General features: G+C 38.8%; 1 protein-coding gene and 1 pseudogene across 4 annotated transcripts in view; one reads left to right on the top strand and one right to left on the bottom strand.

The window, feature by feature from the left end:
- Positions 1–25,970, bottom strand: part of DDX10 (DEAD-box helicase 10) — a 629,111-nt gene that overhangs the window by 359,632 nt on the left and 243,509 nt on the right. For 2 of the 4 annotated variants that reach the window (XM_045482716.1, XM_045482720.1), the window contains exon 17: positions 23,923–24,068. In XM_045482716.1, the coding sequence (XP_045338672.1) occupies positions 23,923–24,068 (146 nt within the window). Of the gene's footprint in view, positions 1–3,885; positions 4,496–5,257; positions 5,930–23,922; positions 24,069–25,970 lie in introns of those variants that run through there. The other 2 variants (XM_045482717.1, XM_045482719.1) reach the window with 2 other exon arrangements.
- LOC123602183 lies at positions 6,358–10,264 on the top strand (annotated as a pseudogene).

Genomic DNA, 25,970 nt, shown 5'->3' with positions numbered 1-25,970 from the left:
GATACTTGAAAGTTGCTAAGATAGTAAATGGTTAATGTTATCATCTCTCTCTCTCTCTCTCTCTCTCTCTCTCTCACACACACACACACACACACACACACACACACACACACACACAAACATACCTATGTAATGCTATAGAGGGTTTGCTAATAATACTAGGGTGAAAATCATTTCACAACATATATCAAATAACATGCTGTATACCTTACACTTACATAATGTTCTATGTCAACTATATCTCAATAAAGCTGGGGGAAATTGCATGGCACTAGAAACCTCTATTTTATTTACATCCGGATAAATCAAGTGGAAGGGTTCTGACCTTGTATAGTTAATGTTCCCCGGGGAGTTATTGAATCTAATTAAGACCTCGGATGTCCTTAGGATTGGTCGACAGCCTAATACTGCATGTAACAGTGAGTTAGTTCTAGTTTCTTGGTTCTTTAATTATTATCTGCAATTGCTGGATGGGGCTCTTGTGCCTCCCAATCAAGAGTTCTGTTAGCTGACCTGTGGTAGCACATCACTGATACAGTTTACCAATCACATGGTGGGACATTATGAAAATAGGTCTGCTGGAAGGAAGAACCACAATACAGGTGAGAGACAGCAGTAACACCTGTGAATCTTCTTCTCGGAGTAAGTTTACTCCACTGGACGGAAGGAGGTAAGGAATCTCACAATATGAACTGACAACTAGGAGGTGGCCTGCAAAACAGGGCCAAGAGTCTGGGCCTGAGCTCTGCATTTTATGTTTATTTCAGTATTTCTATGGGATGTAAAGTGTCAAACTATCTCCACATACTTCAAATCTATGAACTCAGTGTCAAATAGGGCCATCTAACTGCTCAACATTGTAACAGTACAATATATTGGCTGATATAACACAGCTTAAAAAGCAAAAGTATGGCTCAGGGCACTAAAATAATTCACCAAAGCAAAATAATTCAGAACTATTTATCTTTCAATAATCCAATTAATAGAGAGGCTTAATTAGTAATGTCTGATGTGTCATTTAAAGAACTAATCATACAACAAAACACAAAGAAAAATATCATGTTGTAATATGTAATCTGAACCAACAATAACAGGGAAATGTTACTTCAATGGCTTTGAAATTTAAGTGAAAATGATTACATGGAAGCACATCACAATACCCAATGTAAACATGCGAACCAATTTATTCACTGATAATAAAAAAAAGGGATTTAACACTGAAATGTGAATTCAACTTTAACATGTTAATAAATACATTACTGAGTTTTAAATGGAATATAACTTTCTTATTTTCTAAGTTTTCTAAACCCAAAACTCAATTCTCCGAGAAAGTGAACAGATTTTACAGGAGGTTTGATTTCCTGGTTTCCACATTTCAATTTTTTCAGGTACTTGTAGCTGCCTAGTCACCCAGAATGAGTATAGCCTGTATTAAGTACATTCATGAGAAACAAAAGAGGGAGGAACACCTGGAGTTAACCTGATGAGGTCAACCTTCCTCCTGGCCCCTCTTCCTGGACTCTTCAAATGTGGCCCTTGTTTGGATCAGAGAGCCCTCTCGTATGTCCTGCCTGTGCCCTTCTTGTCAACGGGGTACCTCCCTCCTGTTCATCCCTCCCTTGCTTCAAGAACCATCTTCATTCAACTTCTAGGGGCTCCCGGATGGCTCAGTCGATTGAGTGCCGACTTTGATTCAGGTCATGATCTCACAGTTTGGGGGTTCGAATCGCACGTTGGGCTCTGTACTGACAGCTCAGAGCCTGGAGCCTGCTTCGGAGTCTGTCTCCCTCTCTCTCTGTCCCGCCCCTGCTTGTGCTCTCTCTCTCTCAAAAATAAACATAAAAAACAAAACAAAAAAACCATCTTCAACTTCTCATCTTCCATGAAAGGTACCCAAACTCCCTTATTAAAAATGATCTCTTTCCTCTAAATGCCTACAACTCTAATTGTTGATTAGTAATTTTGCACTTAGCATTACTACTTTCTAACACTAAAATGATTTTTTTTTCACCTGTATGCATCATAACTCCTAATTAGAATGCAAAAACTCCTGGGTGGGAATACAGATTACTACTAAGCTTTCTGGAGGGCAATCTGGTGGCACCTTTCAAAAGTCTTTCAAGTATGCCTACCTAGCAGTTTCTCTTCTGAGAATTTATCCCAAAGAAATAATTAAGGATGTGTATAAAGATTTAGTTACAGAACACTGAAGGCAAAACTATTTGTAATCTCAGAAAGTTGAAAACCCAAACATCCAATCATAAGGGACTCATTTGTGAAATAAGTTATAAAATTAAAAATGAAAACACTATGCAGCAATTAAAAACAGTGTTGCAGGAATTTCTTTATTGACACTGAAAACAGTTACAAAACCAATACAGAACAAGAGTCCATCTTTAACAAAGGCGTGTATGCATGTTTGCAGAGAAAAAGAGCCGGAAGATTTTTTTAGATTATTTTTTTTTGCTGGTATATGTGTCTTCTCATTTTTCTGTAACAAGCTTGTATTACTCTATGCAATAAAAAAGAAAGTTATATTTGAAGGGAAAAGTAGTTCTGGGCAAAGAATAATTACAATTATTCTCTGTAATTCCACAAAGCTCAGAAGCACGAGGGTAGGTGTGCCATATACGCTTCAACGTGGGCCCCTGGATCCACCGAGGTATGGGGAAAGGGGAGATTTCTCTTGTCAGGACAGATAGGGGACGAATCACTTTCAGCATTTCAAAACACCCACAACTACATGCCCGAGACCAAGTTCTAGCTCCAATTTTAATAACTGAGCTTTGCAAACACTTGACTGAACTGGAAATTGTCTTTGTCAAAAAAAAAACAAATGTGAAACATTAACTTTTTATTAACATTCTTAAAAGACAAAAATCTTTCACAACATAGGAGCCATTAACATTGAAAGCAAAAGTTCTCTGTTATGATGAAAATGTTGCAAGCCACTGTTCTAGACTCAACAACTGTGGTCCACGGATCATGGACCATGGACCATAGAGAGAAATTTCTGAGTTTGGTTAGTTCTACTTTTTAGTTTTACCTGTTAGGCTTGTAAGAAAGCCATTCAATAATGATTTCCATGCTCACTATTCCCCAAGGAGAAAATGAAAAGTTAAAAAATAGTCTTCTTATATTTGCTAATGACATATTGGATAAAGGGTTAGTATCCAAAATCTATGAAGAACTTACTGAAGTCAACAGCCCCACCCCCAAAATAATCCAGTGTAGAAATGGGCAGAAGACATGAATAGACACTTTTCCAAACAAGACACCCAGATAGCTAACAGACACATGGAAAGATGTTCAACATCTCTCATCATCAGGGAAATACAAATCATCATCAGGGAAATACCACCTCACACCTGTCAGAGTGGCTAAAATTAACAGTTCAGGAAGCAACAGGTGTTAGCAAGGATTGGAGAAAGGGGAACCCTCTTGCACTATTGGTGGGAACGCGAACTGGTGCAGCCACTCTGGAAAACAGTGTGGAGGTTCCTCAAAAAAATAAAAACAGAACTACCCTACGACCCAGCAACTGCACTACTAGCTATTTATCCAAAGGATACAAAAATGCTGATTTGAAGGGGCACATGCATGCTAGGTTTAGAGCAGCACTATTGACAGTAGTCAAAGTATGGAAAGCGCCCAAATGTCCATCAACTGATGAATGGATAAAGATGTGGTGTATACACACACGCACGCACACACACAATATGGAATATTCATGAAAATGAAATCTTGCCATTTGCAACAACGTGGATGGAACTAGAGTGTATTATGCTAAGCGAAATAAGTCAGAGAAAGACAAATACATGATTTCACTCATGTGGAGTTTGAAAAACTTAACAGATGAAAATAGGAGAAGGGAAGGAAAAATGAGATAAAAACAGAGAGGGAGGCAAACCCATAGAATGTACAACACAAAGAATGAATCCTAATGTAAACTATAAACTTTGGATGACAATGATGTGTCAGCACAAGTTCGTGGATGGTCACAAACACTAATAAAAGGTAACAGAAAAGGCTGCGGGGGGAGGGGGGACATATGGAAACTACTTTTCATTAAATTTTTACTGTAAAAAGTAAAATTGCTACAAAAAATAAAGCCTATTCATAAAAAGATTTGCATAGTGCAAAACAGTTGCTACACCATCAACGTAACTTCAAGTATTAGTTTTTTCCTCTCATCCACAAAGAACAACACGCTGCTGTAATGCATAACCTGAAGTGACTGGCCAGTGTTCTGTCGGAATACTCGGACCATCTCACATCCACTCTCCTGTTCTCATAGACGTCATGCTGCCATATACCTTTCCAGGGAGCTGCGACGCTCTGGGCTACAATAGCAGCTGTTTCTTATCTTCATCACTCACATGAAACCAACTAGCATCTCGGTCACGACACACACGTGGTTGGAAGACTCGGGATGAGAAGGAGCCCAGGAATCTCCTCTGGCAGGAGTACGTGTAAGGGTAGAGCCACGACTGGGCTATTAGAGAAAATATTTAAATTCTGTTAACTGTCCCAGCAATTAAGGGTTAGAGTGTCGGAATGATTACTCCTTCTTTACTTAAAGGTTTTCAATAATTTTTCAGGTTTCCCCTCACAGAGGTTTTTCCCAACCATCTCATACAAAGTCAGCGCTTCCAGATCCTCTGTCCTTATCCTCACTCATGGCTTTCAGGGTCCTAAGCAACCATTCTTTTCGTCTTTTTGTTTACTTCTTTAAGTCCGTCACCCCGCCCCCAACCTCCCCCAGAGGCGAAGCTCTGTGAAGACTGGGATCCAGTCTCTCCTCTTTACAGCTCTACACCAGGCACAGAGTCAGGGCACTTCCCGCACTCCCATACGGCAATACGGACTCTCTATCCATATGATCAACAGAATACATGACACTGACATTTTCGGCACCGTATCATTTATTACGTCAGTCAAGTCTATGGGATATTTTTGCAGACTGGTTTTTTTTTTTACATTAAATATAATTTATTGTCAAATTGGTTTCTATACAACACCCAGTGCTCATCCCTACAGGTGCCTTCCTCAATGCCCATCATCCACTTTCTCCTCTCCCTCACCCCCCATCAACCCTCAGTTTGTTTTCAGTTTTTAAGAGTCTCTTATGGTTTGCCGCCCTCCCTCTCTGTAACTTTTTTTTTCCCCTTCCCCTCCCCCATGGTCTTCTGTTAAGTTTCTCAGGATCCACATATGAGTGAAAACATATGGTATCTGTCTTCTTCTGCCTGACTTATTTCACTTAGCATAATACCCTCCAGTTCCATCCACAATGCTCTTGCAGACTGTTTTAAACAAAGGCCTGCCACATCGTAATGAATGATTTTCATGAGGAAGAAAATGGAAAGCAGGTATCCCAGAGGACATTAAATTTTATTCTTGTAAAAACATACGCATTTAAAAATTCCTATCACAGTTCTGCTTTTAATAATTAAAAGGATTATCATATATTAATGGCCCTATGATGTATCATACTCTTTCTTTTTACCTTCAATAGATTTTCACAATAACCATGCAAGGTAAGAATTATATTCATTTGACCGGTGCAGAAAACTGAGGGTCACAGAGATTAAGTACCTTGTCCATTGTTCAAAATTTTAAAAAGGCCGTAAGATTCAAACTCAGATCGGATTCCAAAAACCAGTTTTCCCACAGGGCCAATTAGCCTGCTGTTCTCATACAAACTTAATTTCACAAAACTACGTCTCTCATGTTGCAAAGTTCATGATAATATGGCACAAAGATCAAGGTTCCCAAATTAAAGGCAGTGGTGTATGTGAATAAGGCATTCAGTCTCTTGATCCACAGAAGTTCAGGTAATTCTTATTTTACACCTGCTAGAGCAACTATTTTTGAGATACAGATGCCTCTGAGACCATCCTTCCAGGAGCAGACCCAGTTTAAATTCCTACGGATTAAAACAGAAAGGCAAAAGGAGAGAGACTAATTCACGGATATACTACTTTTTCATGTAAAGGAAAGTACTAGGTCTTACACCACTTGATTTTTTTTTTTTGTTTTTTGTTTAACTCTCTCTCTGCCCCTTATGTCGCTTTAGCCAGACTTACTTACACAAGTGGAAAGGGACAGGACAAATAATAGATTACCAAAAAAAGAAAAATAAATTTAAAAAAAGACAGAACATAATCAGTAGTATTTGCCGCGAACAAGAAGACCGCTCGTTGTTAAACAGCATACTTTAAATAAATGATGTGTGAATTACCTCCAATAAAAAGAGATCAGAACGTCCTCTGTAACCTGGAAACCATACTCCCTGGGCTGCACAGAATGCTGCAGTCAGAACCACTACTCCAAGTCTCAAGAATGTTCCAAGCGATGTCTGTTATGGCTGTGGTCAAGGCACCAGAGAAGAAAAAGATCTACTGGGAAATCCTGTCAACTTCTTCCCTGGAGTATGCAGGCTTTGCAGAAACACAGTGTAGTAGAGTGAGCACTAAACTTCCAAAGACACTGGGGCAAGCAGTTCCAATTATTAAGTGATAAAATGGCAGCCAGAATCACTGGGGCTTCTGTAAGCCTGACACTAGAAAAGAGCCTGCAGCTGGAAAGCACCATGATGGCTTGCTCATGTCAGAGCGCTTAACTTCTGTAGCAGCTGCATTTATTCATGTACAATTAGGGGTCTGTTACATCATAAAACAGAGGATCACCATCACCGCACAAGCCTATTCAGACATCTAACAAAAACCAGGACGAGGTGTAGACTGAAGAAAGCACATTCCCTTTGCTATAGTGTCTGTGCATCTTTTCAAATTCTTGCTTTACTCTTTTTCTGGAATGCAAAGGAAAGAAATCAGGTGAAACTGCTAACTAATATAACTATGAGGAAGCTGAGGACTGAGATGGGGAGCAGTAAATGTTCACTTCCACAGAAACCCTGGAGTTTCTTTTTACAACATGCTGCTGCATTACGGTGGAAAGCCAAGAGTCAGCACCTGAGTGTCCACTTTGTGTCCCTTTTGTATAAAGCTCTCCTTCTGCATCCATATCAATTAATGTAACCTGGACTCTGCCCTAAAGTATGTTAAGCTAATAATAAATAAGCTTGGGACCATCAAAAAAATCTCAGAAATCTTTGTACCTCTCCCTAAGCATAGGCACTCTGGCATTCAAACATATTGTCCCGGAGACTTTCCCCCTTATCATAAATTTTAATTTACAGGGCCATGGCAACAGTCCTAATGAAGATTAATTACTGCAGTACATTCCAAAAAATCTGTCCAGCTTCCTTGTGATAGTGAAGTCTTCCGCATATAGAAATGGAACTAAAATGCATCATGTCCTTAATGTTTCTTTCCTAGCTGCTCAGCACTAAAAACAGACTTGTAGGAAAAGAAAATTGTCCAAGAAAAGACTGATTGGCTCGGCATTCAGCATTCACTGAACAAACACAAGTAAAAGAGCAAAGGATGTCCTCTTAGATCAAAATTCTAATAACAAGAAAAGGCTGGGGGTGGTGAAAAGGAAAGAGAAGGCAGAGACTGCAATCACACTAACAATCCATTTGCATGTTTCCTTCTGAAAAACGCACACATGTCATTTGGGATTGGCAAAAAGTTCTGGCCCCTCATCTCTATTTTTCTGGTTCATAAATCCACTGAGAATTCAACGAAAATAAATGGCCCCCTCTTCCAAATAAGTGCACAAGAGTGTCTACGTGGCATGCATCCACACCATAATTTTGCATATAATTTCAAGACGTTCAAGAATTCTCTAAAGCTCATCTATAGAGTCCAGATTAAGAATCCCTGTTCTGCAGTAATTTAGAAGACATAACGTACATAATTATTTCTCTTCTCTCAGATTAAAAAAAAAAATTAAACACCCATATCAGTTGGGTTTATATTATGTATTCCTCTCACTGCCATTGTGTATGTAGAACATTTTGTGCTTCCCAGAAGCACAGTCAGCTTTTCTCCTCAAACTACTTTTCACCCCTTAGGTTTCAATATTGAAGATCAACCCCTACCCAAACATGTCCCCACTGTTCCAGGTATTTGGAAAAGATTTACAGTTTAGTCTTACTCTTCACTAGTCTTTCAAATGATTTCAAGAGAGAGAAAATCCAATCTTCAACAAAGCTGTCCATTGAAGAACTACTTACAGGAGCGAAGGGTTCAATATGGTGGCAAAGGAAGATTCCACACTCACCTCTTCCTGTTGTCACAACGAATTTTCAAGTACATATGAAATAATATCCTCTAAAAAAGACCTGATAACCAGATGAACAGAGAGCCTCCACAACAAAGGATAAAAGAGTAGCAATGAAACAAGTAGAGAAAGAGACACAGTCTTGCCACAACAATACAAAACAAAACAGTAACTAAGCCCAGGCGTGGTGACACATAATCAGGAAGAATCTCAAAGATACAAAATTTTTCCCAAAGAAGTGAGGGGTCGGGGTGCCACATCAGGCACCTAACCCCTAGATCCTGCAAAGGAGAGGTGAGCCCCCAAAATGCCATTAAAAACCAATGGGCATTATATGTAGGAAATCTGCAGGGAACAGAGAACCTGCTCATAAAGGGCTTGATGACGGACTCCCTCACTCCGGGACCCGGCTCAAAGTCACCCGTTTGAAAAGTGCCTGGGCCATATGTGACGACTACGAACTTAGTCATCTTGAAGAGTCTGCCACAGAGGCAGGAACTTGGTTCGGACCATCCAGGGATACAGACATGGGTAGGAGTCACTTTTGAAGTCTTAGTCTAACTTGTTGGTGGGCACCATTTAGAAACTCTTCCTCCAGCCTGTTGGCACTGGAGGGTGCCCACTGCTGAGTGCCCTCCCCACCTCCAAACCACAGCCAGGCCAGGTCTTACCTGCCCACCCCAGCGCCACAGCAGCACAATGCAGCTGGGCGGGGCAACATCCCCACATACTCCTGTGCCACAGTTGTGGCCGCCCACGGCAGGCAGGCACATGCAACTCATACGGGGAAACATCCCCCACCCCAGGTTCCTGGTGCAAGTGGCCAGGAGGGATATTGTTTCTGAGCCCCATGGGACATCTTCTATACAAGGGCACTCCTTCCAGGCTGGGAGAGGTACGTAATTTACCTACCTTCTAATACAAAGAAACACACACAGAGTCAGAAAAATGAGGAGACAGAGGAATAGAGGAATATGCTCCAAATGAAAGAACAAGAAAAAGCCTCAGTAAAAGACCTTGATAAAACAGAGATAACTGATCCACCTGATAAGAAGTTCAAAGTAATGTTCACAAAGATGCTCACTGAACTCAGGAGAAGAATGGATGAATGCAGTGAGAACATCAAAGGAGACAGAAAATATAACAAAGTATCAGGCAGAAGTTACAGAGCTGAAGAATAATACCTAAACTGAAATGCATGCTAGAGGGGTTCAACAGCAGACTGGATAAAGCAGAAGGACACATCAGCAAGCTGAAATAGCAAACAATAGAATTCACCTAAATAGTGTAGCAAAAAGAAATTTTTATAAGAGAAGATATCTTAAAGGACCTTTGTGACAATATCAAGGGGAATAACATTTGCATTATAGGGGATCCAGGAGGAGAAAAGAGAGAAAGGGCCAGAAAACTATCTGAAAAAATAATGGCTGAAAACCTCCCTAATCTGAGGAAGGGAACAAAAATTCAGATCAAGGAAGCTGAGAGAGTTTCATAAGAGATGAATCCAAAGAGATCCACATCAAGACACATTATAGTTAAAATGGTAAAAGTAAGAGACTCTCTTCAACGAAGTGGCCAAGTGGCTCAGGGTTAGTGGCCCTGTGGACAGAGATGCAGACCTTGATAGGCAAGACCAGTGCCCTTGAGAATGAGCCCAGTGACACCACTGAGAATGTCAAGGCCAAATCAAAGACAAGGAGGGTATCCTGCCTGACCAACAGCATCTGACTTTTGATTAGCAAATAGCTGGAGAATAACCACATTTGCTCAGACTACAACATGAAGAAAGAATCTACTCTGAGCTTGGTGCTTCATCTGAGGGGTGGCATCATTAATCCTTCTCTTTTCCAGCTAACCCAGAAAAGCAACCGCAACAAGATGATCTGTTTTCAATGCTATGCTTACCTGCACCCCTGTGCTGTGAATTGTCGCAAGAAGTGTGGACACACCAACAAACTGCACCCCCAAAAGAAGGTAAAACAAGGCCTCTCCACTGGCTCTTCCTTTGCCCACAGGGCAGTCTCCTGCCTGAGGCCCAAGGCCCTGGTGCCTTAATAAAGTTGCCCTTTCACCCTTTCATTGACTGGGGGTAGGGGTGGGAAAGTGTTAAAGATAGAGAAAATCTCAAAAGCATCAAGAATAAACACTTGTTGGGGCGCCTGGGTGGCGCAGTCGGTTGGGCGTCCGACTTCAGCCAGGTGACGATCTCGCGGTCCGTGAGTTCGAGCCCCGCATCAGGCTCTGGGCTGATGGCTCAGAGCCTGGAGCCTGTTTCCGATTCTGTGTCTCTCTCTCTCTCTGCCCCTCCCCCGTTCATGCTCTGTCTCTCTCTGTCCCAAAAATGAATAAACGTTGAAAAAAATTTAAAAAAAAAAAAAAAAAGAATAAACACTTGTTAAGTACAAGGGAAACCCCATAAGGCTTTCAGCAGAAATTCTGCTGGGGTAAGGAAGTGGCATGACATATTCAAAGTGCTTTTGAAAGGAAAAAATTTCCAACTAAGAAATTCTCTACTCAACACAGCATTCAGAATTAAAGGGGAGATTAAGAGTTTTCTAGATAAACAAAAACTAAAAGTTCACCACCACTAAAATGGACCTACAAGATATGTTAAAGGAATTTCTAGGTTGAAAAGAAAGGACACTAATTATAAGAAAATATATGAAAGTAAAAATTTCACAGGAAAAGGCGAATATATAGAAAAGACAGTGGACAGGAGTGCCTGGTGGCTCAGTCGGTTGAGCATCCGACTTCAGCTCAGGTCATGATTTGACACTCTGTGAGTTCGAGCCCTGCGTCGGGCTCTGTGCTGACAGCTCAGAGCCTGGAGCCCGCTTCAGATTCAGTGTCTCCCCCTCTCTCTGCCCCTCCCCTGCTCATGCTCTGTCTCTCTCTGTCTCAAAAATAAATAGAAACATTAAAAAAAATTAAAAAAGAAAAAAAGAAAGACAAGACCATGGATCAATCATTTATAAAGCAAGTAGGAAGGTTAAAAGATAATAGTGGTAAAACTAACAAAAACGACAATAATTAGTTAAGGACGCATAAAATAAAAAGATGTAAAATGTGATATCAAAATATAAAATGCAGGGGTGCCTGGGTGGTTCACTTGGTTGAGCGACCAACTCTAGATTTTGGCTCAGGTCATGGTCTCATGGTTCCTGAGTTCAAGCCCCACACTGGGCTCTGTGCCGGCAGTGTGGAGCCTGCTTGGGATTCTCTCTCAGCCCCTCCCCAGCTTGCTCTCTCTCTCTCTCTCTCTCTCTCTCTCTCAAAGTAAATAAATAAAATTAAAAAAATTATATATATTATATAATATACACACACACACAATGCACACGGGGGGATTAAAAACATGTACTTTTTGGGTTATCTGAGTGACTCAGTTGGTTAAGTGTCCGACTCTAGGTCATGATCTTGCAGATCAAGCCCCACATCAGGCTCTGCACTGGGAATGGAGCCTGCTTAAGATTCTCTTTCACTCTTCCTCTACCCCTCTCCTGCTTGTGCTCGCTCTTTCTCTCTCTCCAAATATAAACTTTTTTTGAATGTGTTCAAATTTAGGCCATCAACTCAAAAATCAACCATTCCATACAAAGGGTATTATATGTGAACTTCATGGAGGCAAAAATTTATAGTAAATACACACAAAAAAATGAGAAAAAAATCTAAACACTACAGAAAGCCTTCAAACCACAAGATAGAAAAATAAAGGAATAGAGGAACTAGAGAACAGTCAGAAAACAAAGAGAAAGGAATCCAAACCTAACACTAAAAAAATTCATCAACAACAAGGGAAGAGAGTAAGAAAAGAATGAACAAAGAAGAACCACAAAAATAACCTGAAAACAATAAACAAAATGGCAGCAAGTATATATCTATCAATAATTAATTACTTTAAATGTAAAAAGACTATATATTCCAATCAAAAGACAGAGTGGCTGAATGGATTAAAAACAAAATCAAAAACAAGACTCATCTACATGCTACCTAAAAATTAACTAAGGAAGGAAAGACCACACAGACTGAAAGTGAAGGGATGGAGAAAGATATTCCAGGCAAATGGAAACGAAAGCTGGTGTAGTTAAACTCCTATCAGAAAAACAGACTTAGGGGCACCTGGGTGGCTCAGTTGGTTAAGCGTCCAACTTCGGCTCAGGTCATGATCTCACAGTTTGTGAGTTCAAACCCCACGTTGGGCTCTGTGCTGACAGCTCAGAGCCTGGGGCCTGTTTCAGATTCTGTGTCTCCCTCTCTCTTTGCCTCTCCCCTGCTCATGCTCTGTCTCTCTCTCAAAAATAAATAAACATTAAAAAATTTAAAAAAAAAAGAAAAAAGAGAAATTTAAAACAAATACTGTAATAAAAGACAAAGACCCACATAATGATAAAGGGGCCAATCTATCAAGAATATATAACATTTATAAATATATATGCATCCAACATATAAGCACCAATATATATAAAACAAGTATTAACAGACCTAATGGAAGAAAATGATAGCAATACAATAATAGGAACAGAGGACTATGACACCTCACTTCCATCAATGGTTAGATCATCCAGACAGGAAATCAATACAGAAACACTAAGCTTAAATGATACATTAAACTAGATGAGCTTAGTAAATATACATAGAACATTCCATCCAAAAGCAACAGAATACACAATCTTCTCAAGTACATATGGAACAGTCTTTAGAAGCGCTCAGATGTTAGACCACAAACAAGTCTCAATAAATTCAAAAATTTAAATCATCAAGGAGCTTTTCCAATCACAATGGTATAAAGAAGAAAATGAGCAAAACCACAAAAACATAGAGAGGTTAAACAACATGCTAGTAAACAACCAATGAGTCACTGAAAAAAAAGAATCAGAGGAGAAATAAAAAATTACCCAAAGACAAATGTAAACAGAAATATGATATACCAAAATCTATGGGATACAGCAAAAGTAGTACTGACAGGGAAGTTCACAGCTATACAGGCCTACCTCAAGAAATGGAAAAATCTCAAATAAACAATCTAACGTCACACCTAAAGCAACTATAAAAAGAACAACAAATAAAGTTTATAGTTAATAGAAAGAAGGAAATACTAAAGATAAGAGCAGAAATAAATGAAATAGAGACTAAAACAACAGAAAAGATCAATGAAACTAAGAGCTGGTTCTTTGAAAAGATCAACAAATTGATAAACCTTTAGCCAGCCTCATCAAGAAAAAAAGAGAGGGGCTCAAAAAATAAAATCAGAAATGAAAGAGTAGTTAACAACTGATACCAGAAAAATACAAAGGACCCCAAGAAACTAATTATATGCCAACAAAGTAGACAATCTAGAAGTAATGGATAAATTCCTAGAAACACACAATCTTCAAGGAATGAATCACAAAGATACAGAAAATCTGAATTGACCAATTTCTAGTAAGGAAACTGAATCATTAAGCAAAACCTCCCAACAGACAAAGGCTCAGGACCAGATGGCTTCATTGGTGAGTTTTACCAAACATTTAAAGATTTAATGCCCACCCTTCTCAAATTCTTCCAAAAAACTGAAGAGGAGAGAATGTTCCAGAACTCATTTTATAAGGCTACCATTACCCTGATTCAAAAACCAAAGGCACCACACAAAAAAGAAACTCACAGGCCAATATTCTTGATGAACATAGATGCAAAAATCCCCAACAAAATTTAGCAAGCCAAATTCACCAACACATTAAAAGGATCACACACCATGCATGATCAAGTGAGATTTATTCTAGGGATACAAGAATGATTCAACGTCTGCAACTCTATCAACAAGATACAACACTTTAATGAAATGAAAAATAAAAAATCATATGACCATTGCAATCAATGCATAAAAAGCATTTGACAAAATTCAACATCCATTTATGATAAAAACTCTCATTCCAAGTGGATATAAAGAGAATGTACCTCAACACAATAAAGGGCATATTGACAAACCCAAAGCTAGTATCATTCTCAACGGCAAAAAACCAAAAGCTATTCCTTTAAGATCAAGAACAAGACAACCATGCCCACTCTCACCACTTTTAATCAACATAGCACTTTTAGTGATATAGGCAAGAGAAATTAGGCAAGAAAAAGAAATAAAAGTCAGAAGTAGTAAGAACCAAAAAGGAAAAAGGAAAACTGTCACTCTTTGCAGATGACATACTATAGAAAATCCTAAAGGATTTTCATCAAGAAGCTGTTAGAACTAATAAATACATTCAGCAAAGTGGTAGAACACAAAATCACTATATAGAAATGTGTGGCATTTCTACACACTAATGATGGACTGCTAGAAAGAGAAATTAAGAAAGCAATTTCATCTACAATTCCATCAAAAAGAATAAGATATGTACCTAGAAAAAATTTTTAACCAAGGAGGTGAAAGACCTGAATACTAGAAACTGTAAGATACCAATGAAAGAATTTGAAGAACACAAATAGATAGAAAGATATTCCATGCTCATGGATGGAAGAATTAGTATTGTTAAAATGTCCATATAACCAAAGCAATCTATAGATTCAATGCAATCCCTATCAAAATTCTGATGGCATTTTTCACAGAAATAGAATAATCCTAAAATTTGTATGGAACCATAAAGGATCCCAAGAGACAAAGCAATCTTGAGAAAGAAGAACAAACCTGGAGGTATCATGGTCCCTAATTTCAATGACACTAAAAGTAATAGTAATAGTATTACACTAAAAGTAATAGTAATCAAAACAATACCATTCACAAAAACAGACACATGGGCCAATGGAATGGAACTAACGCCCCCAAAGTAAACCCACATATATACAATTAGTTTGGGACAAAGGAATCAAGAACATACAATGGAGAAAAGACAGTCTCTCCAATAAATGGTGCTGGAAAAACTTGTCAGCCACAGCCACAAGCAAAAGAATAAAACTAGACTGCTATCTTACACTATACACAAAAATTAACTCAAAATGTATTACATATGTGAATAGAAGACTTGAAACCATAAAATTCCTACAGAAAAACTTATGCAGTAAGCTCCTTGACATCAATCTCTATGATGTGCTTGTGGATCTGACTCCAAAGGCAATTGAAACAAAAGCAAACAAATGGTCTACATCAAACTAAAAAGCTTCTGCACAGCAAGGAAAACCATCAACAAAATGAAAAGGCAATCTACTGAATGGGAGAAGATAATCCCAGTAAGGGGCTACCATCCAAAATAAAGAACGTTTACAACTTGACAATAAAAAAAAATTAAAAATAGCAGATCTGAATAGATCTTTTGTTCAAAGAAGAGAGAGAGATGCCCAAGAGACACATAAAAGGATATGTAACAACAGTAATCACTGCAATCAAAACTACAATAAGATACCACCTCACCCCTGTAAAAACGGCTATTATCAAAAGAACAAGAAATAGCAAGTATTGACGAAGATGTGGAGAAAAGGGAACCCCTGTACACAGATGGTGGGAATGTATATTGGTGCAGCCACTATGGAAAACAGTACAGAGATTCCTCAAAAATCAAAAACAGATCTACCATATGATGCAGCTTTTCCACTTTGGGTAAAAACACTAATATGAAAAGGTATGTGCACCGCTATAGGTTCAGTGCAGCATTATTTACAATAAGATACAGAAAAAACCTAAATGACCATCAAGAGATAAACAGATAAAGAAGATGCAGTATAAATACACAATGGATTACTATTAGCCAAAAATAAGAACAAAATCTTGCCATTTGTGACAACATGGGTGGACCCCGAGTGTATGAGGCTAAGTGAAATAAGTCAGAGAAAGACAAGTAGTATATGATTTCACTCATATGTGCAAACAAACAAACAAACAAACAAAATACTAAAGCAAGCTCAAAAGATTCAGAGAACAGACTGATGGTTACCAGAGGGGAAGGGAGTTAGGGGATAGGGGAAATGTGTAAAGGGGGTCAATTGTATGTTGATAGATGGTGACTAGACTTTTGGTGGTAATTATTTTGTATCCCATATGAATGTTAAATAATAGTGTTGTACACCTGAAAGTAATATAATGTTACATGCCAATTTTACTTCAATTTAAAAAAAATACTTATAATGGCAGAAACAGAAGTAAACAAAACCAAACAACACAAACGAAAAAACCTAAGCATGGGTATAATCTAGAATTCTAAAAGGGGAGTGGATAAAGAAATTACAGTGTATAAATAATGGAATGCTATACAGTCATTAGTTATGAATCCATTCTACATGAAGTCATGTGAAATGAAGAAAAGGATCACCCTAAGAATATGTCCTTCTCAACAGTCTTCAGTGAAAATGAAGTTGCCATGTACCACACTCTGGGCAGCAGCCAAGAGAGCCCTCCTAGATGGTTCATTACCCTTGCTACATGGTTCTTGGCTTCTTGGCATCCAGGCCATTCATCCACCTTCTTAGAGATCTTAATACTCCTGAAACATGACAAAGTCCCAACTTTCAGTGAGTCACAGTTATTCAGTGGGTGGCTAAATGACAGAGAAACAGAAAGCATAGAGCAAAAACTGGGACTGTACGTAAGGTCAAGCTGGGAGCCTCCTAAACCTCCTTAGCCTAAACCTAAACCTCCTAAATTTCTAAATACATCTTCCCCATCCTAAGCCCCACCCCAGAAAATAACACCTTCCTTCCTCAATGGGCAGCACCCTTTCCCCTGTAAGTCCCAAGATAAAGGATACTGCTTTCCCCCACACCCAACCCAACAATCTGCCTTACAAGTTTCTCCATTCATGCTACACACTGCTCAGGATATTCTGTTGGGTTTTGTTTTTAGGGCAATGTCAAAAAGGAGAAAGATAAAATGAACACAACTTAAAGAAAGTAAAACTAAATTAAATTAACTTCTTGTCAACCACAATTCATGTTGAGTTCTAGTCAAAGCCCTATGAAATTCAATAGTTCATAGAACTTTGTACTTCACAAATAAGAAGAGATGATGGAGATTTTCCCTTGAAAGTTGCTAGGCATATTACAATCAGGGATAAATCTCTTGAAGTTAAAAAGAGTAAAAGAAAAGAATGGCAGGCACACAATAAAGTCAATATATCATTAAGCTGAGCTGACTTCTTTCCCCATCTGCCACCCACAACTGGATCCACCAACGAACAGGGATTCAAGTAAATGGAAACTGCAGTCAATAGTATTTTTCTTTTCATAATCACCTAGACCCTGAGGGGAAAAAAATTTTTTTTAAATAACCCTCCCCTAGATTCAACACCAACAGTTCTTCTAAAATTCATATAAAATATGTAATGTGCCATACCCAGTCCCAACCAAAAACAGTTAAAAAGAAATGAAAATGCTTTCCAGGTACTTTCCTTGCCCAGAAATTCATTTCTGAGTCATATACATTTCTACTGCAGGTGGAGAGCATTTCACATATTACAAAGCCGACTGTTAAGTCTTAACAGAAAAGTTGCAAAGCAAGATTTACTGAAGAAATATCATAAAACAACATGAGGAGAAACCATACAGATTAACGTGGATCACCTCCTTCATGCGGGACAGAACTCTTAAAGAAATGCAAGTTCACTCAAAAACAGAAAACTAACATGGAACACAGTTTAAATTTTTTTTTAACGTTTATTTATTTTTGAGAAAGAAAGAGCGCTTACCGGGGGATGGGCAGAGAGAGAGGGAGACAGAATCTGAAGCAGGTTCCAGGCTCTGAGCTGTCAGCACAGAGCCCGACGCGGGGCTGAACCCACGAACCTCAAGATCATGACCTGAGCCGAAGTCGGCTGCTCAACCAACGAAGCCACTCAGGAGCCCCAAAATGGAACACAGTTTAAAAATAAAACAAAACCTCAAACAAATTAAAAAACAGATAAAAATCCTTCATCAATCTTTTGATGCAGAGCTGTATCAGACAAGCCAAAAAGAACAGCTCCTGAGAGTAGATGTAAAACCGTTTACTCTGCATAGGAAAAGGCATCAATTCATATAGAAGTTATGTCTAAATTATGCCAATAGTCTCAGTACAAATTAAAGATGTAATGGGTCTTATGTCACCCAGAATAATCTAACAAACACTCCACTGATATAACAATTCTTTATAAAGCAACCTGCCATGGCCAGGGACGGTGGTCTGTGAAGAAAACACTGAAATATTAGGCAGTAAAAGTCTAACCACAACCTTTTCCTCTTTCCTTTTTTTTTTTGAAAAAGGTCAAGATCATAAATATTAAAAACTTAGTTTGACTGGATAATGAATATCTTGAACACCCCAGTTGCTTCTTTTTCATCGTATTCACTACTTTGCAGATTTTCATCATTAGCAATTCACATGAAGATGGCCATGAACCAAACATGATGAATGCTACCAGATATACAAAAATTAATCTTGTATTACATGCTCAGAACCAAATCTCTCAGCTTGTTAGGCACAGCTAAAAGGAACAATGTTATTGAAAGAAGAGTTCAACTGGAATACAGTTAAAGATACTCTTGCCTCACTCTTTAGAAGGGCAAGCTACCTTCTCTGGCTCGGGTAAGACTTCGAGCTTCCTTCAGGTTTAGCTTAGATGGCACTCCCTTCAGGAAGCTCTTCTAGATTCACCAAGCCCAGGTTAGACACCACTTGCTCTCTGTGCTCATCCCCTACTTACCCTGCTCCCTACTGCCTCCCCCAGGGCACACATCACAGCAGGTATCCACCACATTTTTTGTAATTCTATGCAGAGCTGTCTGTAACCTCTGCCGAACTAAAAACTGTGACAGCAGGAAAGGGAGTTTTCTTTATGCTTTATCCTCTGTACCTGCACTCACTACGCCTGGCACATGATAGCTTAACAAAAAATTCTTAGGTGAAAGAATAGATGGAAGAAATACTACAACAAGCTGGAGATTAACAGGTAAGTGGACATTTTTAATTCTTGAATAAGTAGAATGTGATTGAAATAATACAGAAGGTTTGTACTCCAGTTCTTGGCACCACATATAGAACATGGCCAAATATTTTTATTGTGAAAGCAGTATAAATACGTTGTATATATAGCCTGTTGGGGAGATAAATGTAAAAAATCACTTAGTAGCGCAAAAACAATTATAATATTTGAGGTCTTTCTTCCTCTGAAATCTTTACCTTTCTTCCTCTGTATCAAAACGCACTAGAGGCAAGAACATGATTCTGTGCAGTTCCTAGAAGACCACTGCATTCTATGATGTCACAAAGTCCCCTGCAGCAAAGAGCTAGGTCTCCTACCAAACTGTTCTATTATAGCAACAACAACAACAACAACAACAACAACATTGACGACCATGACAGATGCTAACACGCTGCAGTAACTCTACCTATGCTAATTCCACGGTTAGGAGGAACCAGAAGGAAAGCTACAGGGTAAAACACAGCTTGGGCCAATGTGTAAGAAGGAAAGAGGAGGAAAGAAAACACACCGCGTCAAAGCAAGCTTTCTCTTCTCCGTTTTCAAAAGTAGCACACAAAAGCTTAGAGCCTCTGATGGAGTCCTGGCTGCTGCTGCTGAGCCAGTTGACATTCGTCTGTACCATGAGGTAGAGTACTGTTCCTCCTATTTCACAACTCTCTTTCTGAGGATAAATGAGCTACTAATGAGAGCATTCTTAGAGCTCCTTCAAAGGAACTCAAGGTCACATTATTTTCATCGTCCCTGGGATCATATTTATTAAGAGGTCTCTCTTTGTCATTCTAATTTAAAGGAGCCAAATCTTGTACATCAGAATGCCTTGGGTATCAGTGGTAGAGCTGACAATTTTGATAATTCTACAGAGGGTTAAGGATGGTTTAAATTCTGCACTGTGCACTGTGCTGAGAAGACGGAGGTACACTATTTAAAACACTATCACGCCTCCCTGAGGAAGAATTATTGACCCCAGATTCAGTCATTCCCCACTACATTGGGCTCTCTTTTGCCTATTTCCTACTGACTTAAGTGTCTTTCCATGTAGAGAGACAAAAGTGTTACTCATGCTGAATATTTATGGGTGTCAGTGAAGTGAAGGAAAAAGAAATACCCAGAGGAAACTTTCAAAGAAACTAGCTCATGCTATTTACTTTGAGACTAATAGCCATTTTCTAATTGGTGCTATCTGGTCCCATAAAAGTAAATTCGTATTGGAAAATGCAAAGTTAATAACCAAGGAATAACCTACTGGGAGAGAGAAGATGACCAAGAAGCTGAAACACTCACTGTTCCTGCAATTATTGAGCTGAGGTTAGAAGAGCACAGCAAATGAAACCTGGGAACATGCCAGGAGAGCCCTCTAAAGCTGACATCACAAAATCCTAGCATCTATTCTTGTTTATGAGAGGCAAAGGAAAAAAGACGCAGCCGAACTGGAGCAAGACAGTAAAAGTGCATTAGTGCTAATATTATAAATAGCAGTAGCAACGGCAATTACTACTGTCAAAACTGTAGTGTATATGGATTTACTTGCGAATACTTTTATTTATCTAAAAACAATCCTGGTTTTACTTTACACTACTTTTATTCATTTTCACGGAGGTCATTTTAACAGAGAAGGGAAGAGGGAGAAAAACAGAAGTAGAGCATAAATAGGAATTCCACGCATAGGCTGTTACTTGTAACTACCCCACATCCTGTCTTTGTTCAAGAATGGCAAATTGGTTTTTCCTTGGGTAGGAATCCCAGCAGACTGATACAGGCCATACTGAGAATGACTGCTTGGGCTAAGTGGAAAGGAATATATCCTAGATGGGGCATGGAGAGATCAACCACCAGTAATATGGACCTATCATCCTGGGTCTAGTCCAGTGGGAGATGTTGCTCCTTGAAGGATATGCGGCAATGTCTGAAAATATTTCTGGTTGTCCCAACTGGAGAAGCACTGGGGCAGTACTGGTGGTAGAGGCCAGGGAAGATGCTTAACAGTCCACAATCACTCCCAACCCACCAAAACAAAGAACTATCTGGGCCAGAATGTCAGTAATGTTGGAAGTTGGGAAACCACAATTTAGTCAAACCTACCCTACAGTTAGTTCATGGATCAAGTCTTTACCCAAATGACATAAAACTGGAAGGAAGCTACCCGTCCTAATGCTGGAATAATTCTATACAATTTCACTGGAGTATTAGATCTACAGAGTCGATATGATTTACATAGGTTATGCTGATCTGCCCCTAACTTAGTATTGTGATCACAGATTATTTTATCCCTTAAAGCCTTGGTTTCTTCATCTACAAGAAGAGAGCATTAGACTAGATAATCACTGTTATCATAAACAAAAACAAAACTGCTGGTAAGTTCCTTAGTCCTTGTTGATGATACTCTTCAACAAAAGACAATTTTTCTTCAGTTTAAGACAAGTTTACCAATTCCTTTCAATCCCTGTTAAAGCAGACTTACTAGCTGTGCCCCAAATTAAAACTATTTTAATTTTCATTGAATGCTTAATTATTTTCCATATGAACATTCTTCTTTGAGATGCTTTGGCATCTCAAGGTATTCTGACCTTCTTTTCCCTCACTATTACACTATCTGAACTTGGCTGCTCCAACCGTCTATTCTATCATCTCCTGTATCATTTAAACTATTAGGGCCAATCATATAGCTGCTTATAATTATACTTCTCTTTTTTCACTCTATAAATCTCCTTTATCAGTCAATTAATTGATTCAAATACTTCAGGGCCTTCGTTGTGCCTATGACCATAACACTGGACACAGGAGTAGAGGCAAGAGCTGCATGTGTTGGTACAAAAGATAGTTTCTACCTCTGAGGCATTTATAGGCTAAGAGGATGAAACACGTGAAGCTATTAGAGAACAAGTCATATTAACGAGGTGGTAGCAGGGCAATGTCACTACGAGGGTAAGAAATGCCAGAAAAATGAAATGAAATTTCTACTGCACACAGATTAAGGATGACCCAGAAGCTGTCATAAAAAATGTTAGGAAAAAAACTTCAAAGGTTGGTTCTGTGTTTTAAAGGTATGTTAGACAGATATGCAAAATATGTTGAACAACAAACTGTAAGAACCAATGAATGTTCTCTCCAGAAAGTAAAATTATTCAGAAACAGTTCCAAGCTAAAGACGAGACAACATGCCCAAAACGAAGTGACTTGCGCCAAGCCTCATATCAGCAAACCAAGATATTTAACCTACTTGCAGCTTCAGTCTCTCCTAGGAATGTGACCGACAGCCAGTCAATATGGAATCACCTGGTCAGCACTAGTGAGGTCATCTGCCCAAAAGACCATTTCCATCCCCAACAGGAAGGTGACCTTGTCTGAAATAATCCACTCTTCAATTAAAACAAAAAAAAATTCCTTTTCCTGCTCTCCTCTACCTATACCTTTCATTTTTTAAAGCTCTTCGGAGGATCTCTGTATCTGCTAATGGGATGCTGCCTGATTCATGAATTGTTGAGTAAATCCATTAAAATCTTTAAATTTTACTCAACCGAATTCTCTCTTTTAAAAGAAATTAATCATGTCAAACCATACATGTTGAGTTAGATCACATCTATCAAAATGGAGATCCCACAAACCAACTCTGAAAAAGAGACATTTATTTTAGAACTAAGGGACAGCACACTTAACCATACTGATAGTTCATCAAGGTCTCAACATGTATACCAAGGAACTTTCTGAAGCAAAGTATGCATATTCACCCTCAAAGCTCAATATCAGCACTATGCCCTAAAATGAAGTTATTTAACCCTTATGACACACGTTTAAATATTTTTTTAAATCATAATCAAGTTATTTTCACCTTGGGTGCCTCTTGTGGTATTAAAACTGTTATGTCCACTACCCAGCTGTCCAATAGCTGATATCTCAAGTTTCTGGTATCACTTGGGAAGACTGCACTTTAGATGTCATTTGAGTATTATAAAAATAATTCTATGTTTAAACGAACGCAAGATCAAAATAAAGATTAACTCTGAAATGTCCCCTGTCAGCACCGTCTCCTTAGAGGATAATCTTTTTTTGAGATTTTTTTCATAATGGTCTTACTCAAAACCAGATTCTAGCTCTTTGTGGCCTCTCTCTCCAACTCCAAAATCTCCAGCTAGTGGTCAAGCTTTCCTTCAATCTGTCATGACTTCATCTGTCATTAGTATCTCCCTTCTGCCTAAGGAGGCTCATTGGCTTAGAATGTCCATGAAGTGTAGTGCCCTCAACTTTTAAATCAATGCAATCTCAATTTGATCTAATACACAGTACTATGAAAACAAATGCTGAGCAAATCACACTATTATTCAATTGATCACATTCCATCTGTTTTTGGCATGGTCGCAAATAAGTCCACATTGCAAATGAACAGATTTTAAATTGAGAGGACTGGTCAAGGTCTGTTTATGTATAAGTTTTCCATTGTTCTATGTATTTGTTACTTAATTTTATATCAAAGAATATGAAAGTATAACTGCTCTTTTTCAAAATTCAGAGAGAATTTTTAATAACACTCTCAAGAGTCCTTTGACAGTGAATCAAAATAAAATTCTGCCTCTGTTTGCATTAAATATACCCTAGTGCATCCAGTACTTATGCATAAAGGATCCAGAAGGAGAAAGACGGGAAGAATAGAGAAAGAAAAAAACAACTCTTATTAAAACACTCTTAAAACTAACAGTGATTACAGAAATAATAAGAGAGCCCCTAAAATAATGAGAAGGCTACACGACGTTGGACTCTACACACCCTTTGGATTCAAAGGAGAAGAGTCATATATTTAGTGCTACCAGAAGTAAAAACATACCTAATTTTATTCTCCGTATCATCACTGTCCGATTCTTCAGAGCTTCTGTACTTATCTGGATCTGGAAGTGTGCTTGGATCAAATCCATCATCATCATCATCATCATCATCACTCCAATCCAGAAAAGCTTCCTCTTCATCTCTGGCCTAAGAAAACACAAGGGAAATTGTGGTTTAAGAAAACAGCTGATGAATAATCAAGTCTTATTTCTAGACCCAAATAAATACTTCTCTAATTAAGAGCCTCAAATTGAAGCCTTCTATTCTGGTGAAAGCCTCTATGTGACTTTCCAAATGATAATCATTTGCAAAGAGAAAGAAACCCCATGTCATTTCAAATTACAATGAAAATATGGTTCAGAAAGTAAATCACCATTAAGTCCCTTAAGCACAACATGAGAAAAATTTTATTTTTCACAGAACTTAACTGTCAAAGAAATAAAGTATAAATAAAGTTGTCTTAGTGCTCCTGTTCACACACAAGTGAATTTCAAACTTCCCAAAAATATTATGTGAAAATATAAAAGGCCAGAAGAGAAGGTACAGGAATTCCTTTGTTGTCTGATGGCCTTATGACCACAGTAATCTAAGTGTTAAAATTAACAATCAGGTCTATATAAGCTCGTTAATAACGAGTGTTCTAAATTCCAGTATAAGTATGAAGTCACTAAAAACAATGGAAAAGGAGAGAAATACCAAGAGACAGGAAACGCAGTAATACATGGAAGAGGTTGGGAATAATTCAGTTTCATGCAAGCAGGTACGTAGGTGGGCTTTTTTTGCTTTTATTTTATAGTGGGTTATTTTTGTCAAAGAACAAAGTAATATAATGTTAAAATAAACTTACTACACGTTTATGTAATGACCACCCTTATAGAAAATTTATTTCTGGCACACTGTGCTTCTTGTCTACTCGGTTACAAAACCAAGCATCGCCACATGCATTTAACAGATTATAAGTAGGACTAAAAAAAAATTCTGGATGAAATTCTCTCCGTTACCATCTTTATAATTCTTCTTCACACCATGTGAGACAAACGTCAATGATTCTGTTTTCAAATGTTTAATGTTCTTTCCCAGAAAGTGAATAACAACTCAGAATAGCACAGCAAGTGAGGGTGCAGGCCACCATAGAGGCCCTCTATCACTTTCTGAACATCTCTCCCTTGATAACCTCTAAACATAACAAAAGGAAGAAGAAGAAAAGAAAAGAAGGATTAGTCACCACTGCAAAAGGCCCCTACTGCTTTCCTGGTAACTCTCCCTCCCTGCAGACAATACCAGGTCTGAAAAAAATATATCAAAATTGGGGAGGGCTGTCATCAGAAGCAGTAAGCAGCATCCTCCACAGCAGACTATATGGCTTACTTGAAAATAATCAAGGATATCAACAAAAAGTGAATATCATCATATGCTCAAAAGCACTAATCTCCTGGGCTACAAGATCTTTCCAATTTTCCAGTCGGATGCTCTCAAAGGAATTTGAAGACAGAGCAGACTCAAAACGACTCTCAACTTTTCGGGCTTAGGACACCTTCACACTTAAAAAGTATGAAAGGGGCGCCTGGGTGGCGCAGTCGGTTAAGCGTCCGACTTCAGCCAGGTCACGATCTCGCGGTCCGTGAGTTCGAGCCCCGCGTCGGGCTCTGGGCTGATGGCTCAGAGCCTGGAGCCTGTTTCCGATCCTGTGTTTCCCTCTCTCTCTGCCCCTCCCCCGTTCATGCTCTGTCTCTCTCTGTCCCAAAAATAAATAAACGTTGAAAAAAAAAAAAATTTTAAAAAGTATGAAAGACTCCGAAGATCTTCTGTGAACGTGGATTATTTACTGTATTAGAAATTAAGATTTAGGGGCGCCTGGGTGGCGCAGTCGGTTAAGCGTCCGACTTCAGCCAGGTCACGATCTCGCAGTCCGTGAGTTCGAGCCCCGCGTCAGGCTCTGGGCTGATGGCTCAGAGCCTGGAGCCTGTTTCCGATTCTGTGTCTCCCTCTCTCTCTGCCCCTCCCCCGTTCATGCTCTGTCTCTCTCTGTCCCAAAAATAAATAAACGTT

Source organism: Leopardus geoffroyi, chromosome D1 (assembly GCF_018350155.1).
Source record: "Leopardus geoffroyi isolate Oge1 chromosome D1, O.geoffroyi_Oge1_pat1.0, whole genome shotgun sequence".
NCBI lineage: Eukaryota > Metazoa > Chordata > Mammalia > Carnivora > Felidae > Leopardus > Leopardus geoffroyi.
Note: the sequence above shows the minus strand (reverse complement) of the source record. Positions and strands in the feature narration are given on the sequence as shown.